We start from the raw sequence: 16,730 nt of genomic DNA, 5'->3' as shown, positions 1-16,730 counted from the left end.
TGGAGCCCGGAGAGTGGCAACTATCTGCTCAGGCGTTCTTGGACATCACGAAGCGCTGGGGCCAGCCGAGCCTAGATCTGATGGCGTCATCGGCCAATTGCCAAGTGCCGCGCTTTTTCAGCAGAGGACGGGACCCTCGATCCCTGGGAGTAGATGCTCTTCTCCAACAGTGGCCGACACAAGAGCTCCTCTATGTGTTCCCGCCCTGGCCCATGTTGGGCAGGGTGCTAGACCGGGTGGCAAAGCATCCCGGCAGGGTAATCCTGGTGGGTCCGGATTGGCCCAGACGTCCCTGGTATGCGGACTTGATCAGGCTCTCAGTCGACGATCCTCTGCGGCTGTCAGTGGAGCAGGGCCGGTTACATCAGGGTCCCGTGGTGATGGAGGATCCCTCTCCCTTTGGTCTTACGGCCTGGCTATTGAGCGGCAGCGTCTGAGGAAGAAGGGCTTCTCAGACAAGGTCATCGCCACTATGCTGAGAGCGAGGAAACGCTCTACTTCTACTGCTTACGCCAGGGTTTGGCGTATCTTTGCAGCATGGTGTGAAGCAGGCTCACTTTCTCCCTTCACTGCTCCAATTTCTTCAGTGTTGGCGTTCCTGCAAGAAGGTCTGGAGAAAGGCCTGTCGCTCAGTTCCCTTAAAGTCCAGGTAGCGGCTCTGGCTTGCTTCAGGGGCCGCCTGAAGGGTGCTTCCCTGGCTTCGCAGCCAGATGTGGTGCGCTTTCTCAAGGGAGTTAATCACCTGCGCCCTCCTCTGCACTCAGTGGTGCCTGCGTGGAATCTCAACCTGGTGCTAAGAGCATTGCAGAAGCCGCCGTTTGAACCCTTGTCAAGGGCATCTCTGAAAGACCTGACGTTGAAAGCAGTCTTTTTGGTGGCTATCACTTCAGCCAGAAGAGTTTCCGAGCTCCAGGCACTCTCATGTCGAGAGCCTTTTCTACAGTTCACTGAGGCAGGAGTGACTATTCGCACAGTGCCTTCCTTTCTGCCCAAGATTGTTTCTCGCTTCCATGTGAATCAGCAGCTCTGTCTCCCTTCCTTTCGTAGGGAGGACTACCCAGAGGAGTACTCTGCTCTTAATATCTGGATGTGAGACGAGTCATCATCAGATACTTGGAAGTGACCAATGATTTCCGGAAATCGGATCATCTGTTTGTCCTGTATGCAGGTCCTCGTAGGGGTCTGCAGGCTGCTAAGCCTACAGTGGCAAGATGGGTCAAGGAAGCCATTGCAGCGGCTTATGTGGCCGCGGGGAAGGTGCCGCCTATCCAGCTGAAGGCTCACTCCACAAGAGCTCAGGCGGCCTCGATGGCAGAGGCCGGTTCCGTCTCCTTGGAAGAGATATGCAAGGCGGCAACTTGGGCTTCGGCCCATACATTCTCCAAGCATTACCGCTTGACTGTGGCTGCTCGGGCGGAGGCCCGGTTTGGAGCTTCAGTGTTGCGGTCAGGGATTTCTATGTCCCGCCCTGGGTGAGTACTGCTTCGGTACATCCCACCAGTCTATGGATTGATCAGCTTGATGATATGGAAGGTAAAATTATGTATAATCATACCTGATAATTTTCTTTCCATTAATCATAGCTGATCAATCCATAGCCCCTCCCAGATATCTGTACTGTTTTTATTCTGGTTGCATTTCAGGTTCAAGTTCAGTCTTCAGTTACTTCAGAAAGACTTCGTGTTCAAGTTTTTTCACTTGGATTCTTCAAGAGTTAAGACGAGTTTGTGTTACAGTGAGCTGCTGCATTCCTCTCCCCTCCGTTTTACGGGGCTGGATTGAGACTTAAAATTCTGCCGGCACTCCCTCCCGCTTCGTGCGGCTGTAGGGCAGTTTTGTACCCCTCCCCTTCGGCGGTGTTAGGGTCAGTCAGCTCCTCCCGCGGTTGCGGTTGCAGGATAAGCCAGATCCCCCCGCATCGGCGGGTGTGGTGTCCCTCCCCCGCTCCGCGGGGATGAGCTGGACGGATTCCCCTCCCCCACTGTGTGTGGGGATGAGCTGGGTTAATTCCCCTCCCCCGTTTCGGCGGTGGTGAGCTGGGCAGAGTGTCCCTTCGTGGGTGTAATTCTCTGAGTCCTGCGGATGGAGCTTTGATATCGACATACTGAGGAGTTTCCGCAGCACATGACCACATATAGGGAGGCAAAAGTTTGCTCTCTATCTCCACCTGCTGGTAGATGGACACAACCCACCAGTCTATGGATTGATCAGCTATGATTAATGGAAAGAAAATTATCAGGTATGATTATACATAATTTTACCTTACATGGGGCAATGGAGGGTTAAGTGACTTGCCCAGAGTCACAAGGAGCTGCCTGTGCCTGCAGTGGGAATTGAACTCAGTTCCCCGGGACCAAAGTCCACCACCCTAACCACTAGGCTACTCCTCCACTAGCAACATTCCATGTAGAAGTCGGCCCTTGCAGATCACCAATGTGGCTGCGCAGGCTTCTGCTTCTGTGAGTCAGACTCACAGAAACAGAAGCCTGCGCAGCCTTCTACATGGAATGTTGCTAGTGGAATAGCCAGGACTTATAGCCACCAACTTCAAGAGAGTGCTGTAAAACAGTTCACACCAGTATAATATAATAGAAATGTTATTTATGTGTATAGAGTACCCTCAGATATTTACCACTATTACTGCAGTCAATAATGCTGCTACAAAGTGGCATAGCACTTCTTTCATCAGGTAACTCTAACAAATTTTTTGGGGAGAGCAACATATGCTCATTTTATATGCTTCCCAATCACCTCAGTGCTATAAAATCACTTATCACTTTTAAAATTGTATATACTAGGTGAAAACTGTGCACTTATCTCTTAAGTTCTTGCCTCCCAGGCAGAACTATCTTGCCTTGCTGGAACATTCGTCAGTTGCCTTCCCCTGAAACCGCACTTTCCCACTCATGGCAGGCTCAATGCGGCTTACATGGTGCAATGGAGAGTTAAGTGACTTGCCCAGAGTCACAAGGAGCTGTCTGTGCCTGAAGTGAGAATCAAACTCAGTTCCTCAGGACCAAAGTCCACCACCCTAACCACTAGGCCACTCCTCCACTCCTAATATTCTCACCTTCTTTTTTCAAAAGTGCCAAATCCTGTTCTCCCATTCCATCGCAGAGTGAAAAGGAGAGAAACAATGCTGGAGGAATGTGCTGAAAAATGGCACTGCTGCCACCACTTTGTATACACTCTGCACTACGGAGCCCATTCAAACTAGACATCCAGCCTTGAGGAAAAGGACTACAGACAAATACATGATGCAAATACAAAACGAACAAGTGCTTTAAAATATAATTCTTTTGATTCAACATCACTGGCTTCCTGTACAATGAAGAATTCAATTTAAGGTCTTTACTCTGCCCCATAAGATTCTCCTCTCATTACTCCCTACCATCCTCCCATCTACTATAGTCTGCCTTTGGTTTGACAATTCCATCTGTGTATTGCTCACTGTTTGAGTCCACTAGACAACTGCTTTCTTCTTCATTACCCCTACCCTTTAACATGCATTATCATCTAGCTTGTGCTCCAAACCTTCCCATTTAAGACTTAGAGTGAGACTTGAAACATCTTTTTCAGAAATAATTTGGATCAACAGCATGAGTTGAAGCTATTGGGGACTCGGCCAGTGCAGGTCTGCCCGTCTGTAGTTCTATGATGTTTTTGATTTTATTATTATTCTTTTCTTTTCTCTCTTGCCTGTTTTTTTAATGGCATTCCTTTCCCTACTCAATTTTAGTTTGTAAACTGCCTTGTGCATTCCTTCATTAGACGATCTATTAAGAATTTAATAAACCATAGACCATAAAGGGCAATTGTAATTGATGGATGGTGGCTAACCACAGGCTGCTGATTTGCTGATCCAGTGGCATAAAGGGGGAATGTATGAGACCCATCACCCCACCGGGATTAAAAACTAGATAAACGTTAGAAATCAATGTTCAATACAAAAGAAAAAATACAGTAATAATTTGAGCCTACTCAGAAGCCGGTACTCAGAGTTGAAATGTGGAGGTTAGCTTAGCTGCTAAGTAACTTGTTCTGACAATTCTCCAGGTCTTTGCACAGAAATGCAAGGGGTCCCTTTCCAAAAATATTTTAAGAATACATTATATTGCTTCCCTACAAAATCTCGGGGATTTATGGCTTGGCTTCAGGCATGAACTGACACAGAACACTTATTAAAAATTCCCCTCAGTGGTGGAATCGGTGAAATTCACATATGTACAACAGCAACTCTTGTAAAACAGTAACCAAGTCTATGACTTCTTTTCATGCATATTTCTGGTTCCAATGCATGGAAGTTAAATTCTGTGGAAGGATTTCTCTTCTGTTGGAGATGACATCAACAAATAGGGAGTTTTCTATTTCAGTCAGCCTGGAAAAGGCGAAGATGAGAAATCTCTGAAATTCAAGAAACGTTCAGTCTGGTCTCCACCATAGCCTCTAGTAGCCGAGCACTGTTAGTGATTGCTGTGACCAGGAAAATAAACCTGTAACCTAAAAACACACCGAATTAAAATATAAAAATAAGCTTTGAAGGCTACAAACATGCATACTAAAACTAAGGGTTGTTATAGTTGTGGAGGCAAATTTTAAAAAGTTGCTCAGTGGTTATGGTTGAAACTGGGCCTAAATCTAGCCAATTATAACCTTGATTTAAGCCAACTATATGTATGAACAGGCATAGCGGTCTAATACAACCACACCATTGGGAACATCCACATTTTAAAGTCAGCTGTCTAGACCTTTTTGAAAACCAATGCTGCAATAACCCATCACCAAAAACGTTAGCCAACATATACTGACTACTGATAAGTGAACTATGAACAACAAGTGATAGCAAACATCCGTAGCTGGTCAGCTAAGGTGTGGGAGAGTGCTTCCACCAAAGCAAACACCACCACTGCAGTTTCATTTTAACAAATATCTGGACAGGGGTTTGTTTTCTGTAACTAACAGACATATGCACTAAATATGAGACGACACCCGCATAACGTTCTGGGTCACTACCTGATTCTGGATATTCAATGCTGGTTCCCAGATATATCCACGCTTAAATCTGCCCGTGGCTGTCAGCGGCTTAAAAAACGCTGACCATCACGGGCTGAATATCGGGGGGGGGGGGGGGGGGGGGGGGGGGGGGGTTACATGTTTTGGGAAAAAGAAAAATTCACAATTGAGGCTGAAAATACTGCCTCCAGCATTTCGCTATTTATAGATCACTGTTTCTCTTTCTTCATGTGATTTGTTTTAGGCTTCTTATGAAAGCACCCTACTTCTGAATTCACTATTATGTGACATGACTTGAGGCATGTGGCCAGAGCACCAGCTCTACCACTGTGAAAACATGATCTGCTAAATTTTCTGTAGTAGAGTTCAGCAGTCCTTCTCCTTCCATGAACAAACACCCTGCTTCTGGGCTCCCTCTCTGTTACCTTTGGATTTCCCCAAGAATCGGAGAGCTGAGATCTCTGAAAACGTGCAGCCGCCGAGGAAAACAGCTAAGATGAGTCTCTGAGAATCAGCGGTGGGACTGCCCTCAGAAAGGGGATCTGAAATTAACAAAGCAGTAAAACTGTGAGCATTACTTTTTCAGGACATCTGCATGGGTAGAGTATGGATGCCTGAGGCAAGGAATAATATAGTAACATAGTAGATGACGGCAGAAAAAGACCTGCATGGTCCATCCACTCTGCCCAACATAACTCCTATGTGCTACTTTTTGTGTATACCCTTCCTGCCTGGGGATCTGCAGGGGGACAAGGGGTCTGATAAGTCCAATCAGGGAGCAATGGGGGTCCCCTTCAGAGCTGTAGTTATATAACTATGCTTGGGGTGTGGGACTTTGGGGTTGGGAAATGTCTACAACAATAGTGACACAGGAAAGTGTCTACTATGGGTGGGATGTTTGGAGTGGGGGGTGTCTATACGTTCGAAGCACAGCAGAGGTGTGAGTAAAGATGTCTGTTGTTCAGGACAGGGGCAAACAGAGGGTTCAGATGAACACTTTCTCCCACCCTGTTTCCATGTTTTCACCCCTCCTATCCCCCTCTCCTCCCCATATGCACACAAAACATCTATTCAGGCTAGGGTGAGGGAAAAGGTGGTCACAGACACCTGCTTACTTTCAGCAGTGTTGTCCTGCCACCTCCTGATCTTCCTCTTTAATAACCCCATGAGGACAAGCAAAGAAAGAGCTTAAGCATGTACAACTCCTGCTGCCACAGGGCCAGTCTTGTGGTCTGAGACAACAGCAGCAGAAGTTGATGTGTGTACATGCTTTCCCTGCTGCCAGTGCACTTTGGCATTTTAATTAAAAAATCCTATGCTCAGTCTTCCTATGCGTTACAAGACTTATGAGAGACTTGCTGACCTGAACATGTATACCCTGGAAGAAAGGAGAAACAGGGGTGATATGATACAGACGTTCAAATATTTGAAAGATATTAATCTGCAAATGAACCTTTCCGGAGATGGGAAAGTGGTAGAACTAGAGGACATGAAATGAGATTGAAGGGGGGCAGACTCAAGAAAAATGTCAGGAAGTATTTTTTTCACGGAGAAAGTGGTGGATGCTTGGAATGCCCTCCCGCGGGAGGTGGTGGAGATGAAAACGGTAACTGAATTCAAACAGAAAGACTGAAAGGAGGCAGGGCAGCAATATTAGAAGTACAATGTCTGCCACTCCTCCCTAAGCACTGCAATCATGGTTCATGTGGTGAGGCCTGCACTTTTCATCACCTGTGGCTTTCTTCCAACTGACTGGGGAGTGGTGGAGATGGTTCTCCTCCAGCTTTTGCCATGTGACTCCTTTGCCCACTCAGGATGGCTCTCTAACCGCTTTTGCTGTGCTGTAGCTCTTTAGGTCTCTGTTGCCACCCCACAAAAACTGTGTCTGAGGCAACTGTCTCACCTTACCGAGGGGGTGCTATTACAAAGTGGCAGTAAGTCCAATGCGGGCTTACCGCTCGCTAATCCGGAACTACTGCCGGGCTACACAGCAGCAGGCAGTAGTTCCCACCCCAGTGTGCACCACTTCCAGTGCTACAAAATATTTTTATTTTTGTAGCGCCAGTGTTTACCTGGCAGTAATCTGCTGTGTTAGCGCGGGAGCCCTTACCGCCACCTCAATGGGTGGTGGTAAGTGCTCTCTCTCCCCCACCCCCCCCCCTGAAATGGCCATGTGACAGGTGGTTCACTTGCTGCGCAGCCATTTAAAAAAAAAAAAAAAAAAGACAGCCTTTTACCCGCTGCGGTAAAAGGGGACCTCAGAAAACATCAAGAACACCCTTTTACCACTGCTTGGTAAAAGGACCCCTTAATGACAGAACCACTCTTGTAAATTCATGTAGATGTGTATAATTTAATTTCTTTTCACAATACAGAAAAAATCTTTATATAAGACCACAAAATATACAGCAAATGTCATCATACACACACAGAACTCACCAGCAAACTCATTTCCATTTAGTAGACGAGCTACCTCCTCCAGCCCTGTCCAAGCCTTGCGATCCAAAACCTGAAAGGAGAATTTTATGCATTTCTGTACTCACAGCCATGAAATAAGATAGAGGCAAGAAAGGCAAATTCAGAAATCGAGGAGCTATCATTTACATGCATACTTTCTACCTCTAATGCATGTTGGTAAAAAGAAGAAAAAAAATGGCATCTCGCACGTCAACAGCACCGAAACAGTAGTAGTGACCCTCCTATCAAACTTTAAAAGCTTGATATCTACTGGGAACAAAGTGTTGTTACTTCAGTTTGATATGTCTAGTGCGTTTGACATGGTAGACCACAATCTTCTAATCCACCTGCTAGATACATTTGGAATAGGTGGCAATATGCTCAGCTGGATTAAGGGCTTTCTGTCCTCGAGAACGTACAAAGTCAAAGCAAACTCTATCATCTCAAAACCTTGGAATGCTTATTGTGGAGTTCCTCAAGGCTCACCACTTTCGCCTACCCTTTTCAACATCATGTTGATTCCTCTAGCAACTGCCTTATCAAAGCTTGGCCTCCACCCATTCATCTATGGGTGATGTGACCATCTACATCCCTTTCAAATCTACCTTAGCTGAGATCCATGACTCTATAGCTGCTAGTTTTTCCATTATGGATTCATGGGCTAGTGCATTTCATTTCAAACTCAATAAAGAAAAAACGCAGAGCCTAATCCTCTCTTCCCAGTATCATAAGGTTCTCCCTTCTTCTCTCGTCATTAAGGATTATAACCTTCCAATCTCTAAAAATCTGAAACTTCTTGGAGTCTTATTGGCAGTCATTTCACAATGGATGATCAGGCTAAGCTCATCACAAGAAGAATGTTCCACTCAATGTGGAGGCTGAGATATCAGGCAATACCTCACAAAGATCTCTTTCATTCATTGGATGGTACTATCGCACATAGATATTGCAGTGAATTTATGCAGGTTGATGATTACATTCTAAAAAAAACTCCAGACGGCTAAAACACAGCTGCAAGGCTAATCTTGGGCAAATCGCACTTCAATCATGCTAGCCCTCTGCGTTACATCCTGCACTGGCTTCCCATTAAAGACGTATTACCTTTAAAATTTGTTCATTGACACACAAGATAATATATGGGGAAGCCCCTGCCTATATGCAGATCTACCATCCAGAAATGCATCAGTGTGCACGATCTTACCTTAATTTACACTACCCAAGTTGCAAGAATGTTAAATACAAATTTCTCACACATCAACCTTCTCCTATGTCAGCCCAAAAACTTGGAAGTTCTGCCTAGACAACTAAAAGAGTATGATGACCACCAACTCTTTAAGAAATCCTTAAAGACATTTTTGTTTGAGAGAGCTTACCCAACTAACAATACTAAGCCTAACTTTTCTCCAATCGTCTGTACCGCCTAAAACTGTCTACATCACCCCTGTCCTATCCTCATGTTCTTCTCTCACCCTTTGATCGCTTGACTCTGTATCCTCCCTGAATTGTAACCTTTTTGAAACATTGTAAGCCACATTGAGCCCGCTCTTGTGGGATAATGGGGTATAAATGTACCAAAAATAAATAAACCCAATGGCCAAATCATTTTTCAAAATTTAAATTCAAGATTACTCTTGATCCCAGTAGCACAGACGGCAATATTATTATTAAAGACATAATTTACGAAATTCAAGAAGCCAAATAAACTTTCCTAGACCACATTTAGTAGAAAGAAGGGGAGGGGAAAGAAACAAAGGGAGATCCAAAGAAATAATTCAAATTAAAAATAGGCATTAGCAGTAACACAAAAATTTCACCTTATACTTAACTATTACCCACATCACAAACACTAAATTATTTTCTTCACATCTAGAAATGTACACAACTGCACCGGGGCAAAAAATACATATTTAGTCACCCCCCCCCCCCAAACAAAAAAAATCTAACCATTCATTTGCAGGGATATGCTAAAAGAAAAGTGGTTCCCAAATTTCTTGTCTCCTGTCTCATTGCCAAGAAAGCTTTCATTCTATCTTCAGTAGTTTTTGTCACACCAGGGTCGATCCAAAGCTTTTGCCCACAAAACATTTGTTGGGAATGTCTACAACAGAATTTCAAAGTTGCATTTTAATCTTCTTCAAATATGTAGGAGACCAACAAAGTAGCCCGTTGAGTAGTTTCTGAAATAGACTCCTCCAAAATTGCTGATATATTCTTAACGTCCAACTGGGCCTCTTGACCTACATCTCCTTCCAATTCCCCCTGCGATTTCTTTGAAAAAAGAGGTAATTAGTATATCTTAGTAATCGAAGGAATATTATCAGGAAATTTTAAATATGATATCTCTTAAAAAGGTCAACTGGTGGTGGTGATACTCCATGTTTTAGAAAGTTCAACACATGGAGGTTAAGTCTTCTATTAAAATTCTCTATCTGCTCAAGTCTTTTATGTAGAGCCAGTTTATCCCGTGCTACAACAATTTTGAATTCTTGAAGATCTTTCACTTATCATGTGGTAAAAATCCATTTTTACCACATCTACAGCTTTAGCTATCTGATCAACTTTGGATACTAGAGGTGTTACCTCATTTATAGATCGAGAGACTGTTACTTGCAGCTGCTGCAAAACTTCCCAAATAAAATCCAGGGTCACCGCTGTGGGAGCTTTCACTGAACTTCCTGCTTCTGCTCCTGCTTCCAACACACGCCAACCTTCACTCGGGCCAATGCCCTCCTTAGAGTTCAACAACACTGCAACTTCAGCAGCGTGAGCCCTTCCATCAGATTATGACAAGGTGACGGGAAATGGCAGTGTGTTCGGCATCTGGGGCGACAAAGATGTTTCATGTCCAAATGGAGCAGATGCTCCCTCGGCCAACTCCAATGCAGGGCCGCTCTCCATAAGAGCTTTTGATGGCAGTCTGGCTGTGAAGCGGTCAATCTTCTGCTGACCTGGAGGCACACCTTGGACTGCAGAGGGAGCAGCTTTGATGGCCCCCTTCCTCTTGGTGTGAGGCATAGCATCAGCAGAGATCCATCTTACAGCCTAGGTCCTGCCGCCATCTTGGCCAGTCCCCCCAGCCAAATAATATTTATGCTTATACCTGTCTTCTGCTTATTGGATGTTTGTCTCACTAGCTGCAACGGAAGAGCTTATTACTCTAATTTGTGCAGTGCTTGCTGATGAAGGGTGATTAATGCACATAAACAGTTCTGTTAGACCCTGATCTATATGGGGGTAAAAGTATGTGCATACCCAAAGTGAGCAGAGGCACTCCTGGTGGGGGGAAGGATTGGGAAGAGGATATAATTTACACACATGCATATCCACAAAAGTAATGCATACTCAACAGGAGGTATAGAGACTGTCCATGGAGTAATATTCTAAAAAACTATACATGTACTTTCTCTTAGAAAACTAATGTAACTTCTGTTCATACTGACTTACTGATTACTTCATTTCTTTTTTGTCTATTAGATTGTAAGCTCTTTGAGCAGGGACTGTCTTTCTTCTATGTTTGTGCAGCGCTGCGTATGCCTTGTAACGCTATAGAAGTGATAAGTAGTAGTAGTAGTACTTACGCACATAAGATACACCAATTTTCAAATTGAAAAGTATGCACATACTTTCCCTTTGAAATTACCCCAGAAAGTACCATACACACATTTATTCTTGGTGTTTAGTATGCACAACTTTCTTGATGTGGTTTACACATGTGAAAGTATTTTATAAAAGGAAGTGCGTAAGTCCAAAATCTACTTCAACCCTACTTCCGGGAGTGCCTTCGCTCAGGTCCGATAAACTTACACACATACAAGTTTTATACGCAGAAGTTTACGCGCATATACTTCAGGCAATTTTATAAAATGCTATTTCTGCATGTAAAACATTGCCTTCTCTATGAAAATGCCTTTTCAAATTACCACCATAATCAAAGATTATGTAATGATCCTTCTTAAACACTTATAAAGTTTAACATTCATGATAGCAAAGAGAAGTTTATTGGTGTATTCAGGTCATGAGGGAAAAAAACGTTGTAGTTTTTTAGGTGAATTCCCAGTGGATTTCCTTCAATTGCCCAAAAAACAACTTTCCAGCCCTCTCTTCCTACCTTGCACGGGGGAGGGGGGGGGGGCAGGAGCTTGTGTCTTTGCTCCCACCACTTTCTGCTAAATTTGTCCAGCTCTTCTGCTGCACCACTGGAGGATTTAAAACACAGGAACAGGAACTTTCTTTCCCTCATGAGAATATATAAAAGTGCCTGTTTTTGTGTTTCATATCATCCCCTGGTTATCAGATGTCTGCAGAGGACAATTTTCAGAGTTTTTCACTTATAACCATAAGCCCCAATTTCATCATGGGGAGGAGGGTTACTGGGATTTTCTAGTAAGAACTAGTTTAATACATTTTTTTGATGAGCTTTCGATGGGAACCCTTCTTTGGATCAGAAATTAGAAAACGATGACATATATCAGAATATATCTGTGAATGCTTTTATATTTACAAAATCAACAAATCAACTCACGCATCCTGTTTTCCTACATCAGCACCCAACTATGGAACGCACTACCAAAAGCCTTGAAAACTACGTACGACCACCTACACTTCAGGAAAACTCTAAAAAACTCAGCTGTTCAAAAAAGCATACCCTACCGATCCAACATAAATGCCTGATTGCTGCAACACAACAACACTAAAGCAGTGGCTTAGCCACAGGTGGGCTTGGGTGGGCCAGGGCCCACCCATTTATGGCTCAGGCCCACCCAACAGTAGCACATGTTTAGTGGTAACTGGTGGGAATCCCAAGCTCCGCCAGCTGAAGATTTCCCCCTGATAGTAACGAAAATGCTACTCTCCACAACACCGGCACATGCTCAGTTTTCACTGCATGCCTGCTGCCAAGGTGGAAAGAACTGTTTTCCCACCAGCTGAGATAATTTTTTTTTTTTTGGGGGGGGGGGGGGGGAGAACACTGGTGCCCACCCAATTCTTGCCTAGGCCCACCCAAAATCTGTTATCTGGCTACGTCCCTGCACTAAAGTACGTAATGGACATTACACAACTCTCCTGTTTTATGATTCCTTTATGTGGTCTTACCACATGAACCCTATCCTACCACAACATCACTTTGTATTTGTTTACCCCGGAGTCTGCAAACACCTCTCCGGTACTATGTAAGCCACATTGAGCCTACAAATAGGTGGGAAAATGTGGGATACAAATGTAACAAATAAATAAATGTTTCACAGCTATATCTGATATATTGATTTGCTCATTTCTGAATTTTTGATCCGAAGAAGGGTTACCTTCGAAAGCTCATCAAAATAATGTATTTAGTCAGTCCAATAAAAAAAAAGTGGTATCTACTTTTCTTTCCTTAGTCTTGTTTTATTTCTATTTATTACCTTTAAAAGTGGACTAATATGGCTACACTACCACTTTACCCTAGTCAGAACTGAACGTCAGAAGCCATAGAGTAAGAAACATTTGTGCTGTGCTCAGGACACTGATACTGTTTTTGTGCCTATATGGATACTCACCTGTTCAATTATTTTGCAGCTGAGAGGGATATAGGCCCCACTGAAGATATATGCCATGTCTCGAGGGATCTTTAGATCATATTCTCCATCCACATGAGGAATCTATGGTCAAGATAGATAAATATACATTATTACGAATGGAAAACTTCCACTTGTCCAGCCTTAATTGGCTCTCACACCCTCCCCCCCATTGAGCTTTGGTTATATAGAAGACATTTTCTATATCCTTCTATTTATCTGGGTATATCACTTGCAATCTTTCTTCTCAAATACATATTGAGATAACATTTTCCTTTTTTGTGTTCACACGCAGGACAGAAATAATCTGTCATCTTATAGAAGGTATTCTCTACTACGATTAGTGAATTGACATATATATAGGAAGGACAAAAAAAGTGTGTGGGGGGGGGGGGAGAAGGGGTTGGATTAGGTTATTACTTTTCTGGGGTGTTTCTGTGCTTGGATGGAGGATTTAGGAGGGGTTGGAGACCGTATAAGTAGATTCGCAGAGGGTCATAAGAACACAGGCCTTCTGCACATCTGTCATAGAAACATGATGGCTGATAAGGGCAAAATGGCCCATACTGTCTGCCCATCCTCAGCATCCACTATCTTCTCCTTTCCCTAAGAGATCCCACGTGCCTGTTCCAAACTTTCTTAAATTCAGACACAGTCCTTGTCATCACCACCTCCACAAGGAGGCTATTCTACAAATCTACTTCAGGAAGCAGGTGAAAGCTTGGCTCTTCAACCAGGCCTTTAGTGGAAGAAGTAACTAACTTATTAGTCTCACTCACACACACAAGGAGTGACTCAGGCGGCATATACTGCAGCAGGACATATTTATCCACTCCTACCCTAGCTGAGATAGCATTTAACCATTTCTTTGACCTCATGTGCAATTTTTTTAAAATCAATCACCTTACTTTCTAACTCTTCCTACTTTCTTACCCTTCTATATGTTACATCTTTATTTTACCCTTCGCTATCACCTATAATGTTCTATTACGTATTGTGTTGACATTGTAAATAGTATACCATGCCATACTTTGTATTGTTTTTGAATATTTTTACTGCTGTAATTGTCTATTGCTCATGTTTGATCTATTCTTACTGTACACCGCCTTGAGTGAATTCCTTCAAAAAGGTGGTAAATAAATCCTAATACATAAAATAAATAAATCTACCACTCTTTCCATAAAAAAGTATTTCCTTAGATTACTCCTGAGCCTATAACCTCTTAGCTTCACCCTATGTCTCTCATTTCAGAGTTTTCTTTCATTTGAAAAAAGCTCACCTCCTGTACATTAATGCCACGGAGATATTTAAATGTCTCTATCATATCCCCTTCTCTTCCAGAGTATACATATTGGGATCTATAAGTCTGTCCCCCATACGCTTTATGACAGAGACCACTGACCAATTTTGCAGCTGCCCTCTGGATCGACTCCATCCTGTTTATGTTTTTCAAGGTGTGGTCTCCAGAATTGCACACACTATTCTAAATGGGGCCTCACCAGAGACTTATACAAGGGCATTATTACCTTTTTCCTGCTGGCCATTCCTCTCTCTGCATTTGAACATCCTTTTGGCTTTGGCCATCACCTTTTCTACCTGTCTGTCCACCTTAAGATCATTAGATAGGGTCACTTCCAAGTCCTTCACTATACCATTCCCTTGGATTTTTGCAACCCAAGTGCATGACCCTGTATTTTTTAGCATTGAATAGTTACCAATTTCTGGACCATTCTTCAAGCTTCACTAGATCCCTGTCCTTGGATAGTATTCGTATTGAGGGGGCCGGGGAAGGGGAGGAGGTTCAGGGTATGGGTATGCTTAAAAAGCAGGGGAAGATTTAGGGTTTTCATTTCATATATGAAAAAATTGGAATTGCTTTTCAAGATTGTTCAGTACTTGCTGTTATCTTTTATAGCAACTATAGATGTTTGTTCATGTACTTGTTTGTTACTGTATTAATAAAGAGATTTCACACAAGGTATTCTCTACTAAATTCTAATGATATCCACTCACTGTCAGCTCAAAAAATGCTTTGAGCATCATTAGCATTTATATTTCTCTCTGAATAAGTGTGAAGGTGGTTGAATAACCCTTCAGAAGCAAAACTGGCAGCAGACCAGTCTCTGAAATGGCTTAGCTGTACATTCTGAATATAAATTTATGGGCCCTGATGAATACATTTTGGAGCATTTCAAACTACATGAATAGCAGCTGTATCTCTCTTAAAATAGAGTCAGCAGCTTCTGAGGAGCAGCAAAGAGCTGCAATCAAGGCAAAATAATAGGCCCTGACAGACACCAAACTCAGGGGCCCTTTTACTAAGCCGCGTAGGTGACTACATGCGCCAAATTGGAGTTACCGCCCGGTTACTGCGTGGCCCTCGCGGTAATTTCAATTTTGGTGCGCGCATCCGAAAAAATATTTTTAATTTCTGACGCGCGTAGGTCATTACCGCCCGGTTACCGTGTGAGACCTTTCCGCTAAGTCAATGGCTGGCAGTAAGGTCTCAGACCCAAAATGGATGCTCGGCACGTCCATTTTCGTCAAACATTTTAAAAAGCCATTTTTTGTAGGTGCGCTGAAAAATAATTCTGCGTGTGCCCAAAACACGCATCTACACTACCGCAGGCCATTATTCAGTGCACCATAGTAAAAGGACCCCTCAAAGAACTATCAATATAGACTTACCTGCACAAAAGGTGGGCAATTTTCAAATACGCAATGGGAAAGTCATGATGGGATCCGATGTATCGCTTTTATTTTGTCTTATGTATTGCATTATTTTTTTTGTCCTATTTGTAGTATTATTTCTTATGTTTTTATTGTAATACCCTTAATTCTGTAGACAAGCAGACTATAAATAACTAACCAACCCACCCTCCCTCCCCATTTACCTGAGTAAATGACTTTTGCAAACTGCCCTCATCTATTTTACACACTCACCCCCACCAATGTTTAATAGTTAAAAGCACATTGTCTTTGGGAGGGTCTGAACGTTAATTGAAAGCGGGAGGCATAGGGTTGAAAGTTTGCCTAGGGAGCCCAATACCCTTTCACCAGCCCTGACAGGAAGGGAAAGCAGAATGTCTACACTGGTCTTGTCATCTTGATCAGCCATTACATTCTATTATTTTATAAGCGGAACAGAGGGGAACATTCATACCAAATTCAGCTTTTTGCTTAGTCCTCGGAAATTACTTTTCCTGGCTAAAGATGAAAAAGCATCACTTAGTTTCCCTGGAAAAGAAAAAGAAAACTATAGTTTGATACATATTTGTGCCCCATTCTAAATCTAAATTGTACTCCTGGATGAAACAGTTTGTAATGCCTTTGTAAAGCCTCCAAATCTAATTTCATCCACTGCATGCAGAAACCCTTCCCCAAAGATCAGACCTTTTGCTCCTCAGACTTCAGTATCCACAGCTCTTCAAACAGACATGTGTCCTGTGATTCACACAGAATCTTCTCTTATCATTTGTACTCCTAAGGCTTAAACCACTGGACACTTGGACAAATTAATCTTAGTTCTATTTAGTTTGCAGGACTCTCTCTCTCACACACACATATATTCTATTTGAGATTCTGTCTATAATTTTATGCCTTTATTATAAAGAAATGTTACATGTTTTTAGTCCTCCACGACCGATACCTGACGTGAATAACAGCACTAACTACTTTAGTGGGATATACTGCCCATACCTGTTT

At 43.1% G+C, this 16,730-nt stretch overlaps 1 protein-coding gene across 1 annotated transcript; it reads right to left on the bottom strand.

The window, feature by feature from the left end:
- Nucleotides 1-3,260: 3,260 nt before the first annotated feature.
- On the bottom strand, nt 3,261-16,284 carry LOC115459184 (vacuolar protein sorting-associated protein 33B-like). The gene is made up of 5 exons (XM_030189047.1): nt 16,189-16,284; nt 13,008-13,109; nt 7,453-7,522; nt 5,439-5,555; nt 3,261-4,500 (listed from the first exon to the last, which is right to left on the bottom strand). Exons 2-5 carry the CDS (start codon nt 13,062-13,064, stop codon nt 4,412-4,414), a joined length of 333 nt encoding a protein of 110 aa, XP_030044907.1. The 5' UTR covers nt 13,065-13,109; nt 16,189-16,284; the 3' UTR covers nt 3,261-4,411.
- Between the last annotated feature and the right edge of the window lie 446 nt (nt 16,285-16,730).

This window comes from Microcaecilia unicolor, unplaced genomic scaffold (genome assembly GCF_901765095.1).
Source record: "Microcaecilia unicolor unplaced genomic scaffold, aMicUni1.1, whole genome shotgun sequence".
In the NCBI taxonomy this organism is placed as follows: Eukaryota; Metazoa; Chordata; class Amphibia; order Gymnophiona; family Siphonopidae; genus Microcaecilia; species Microcaecilia unicolor.
Note: the sequence above shows the minus strand (reverse complement) of the source record. Positions and strands in the feature narration are given on the sequence as shown.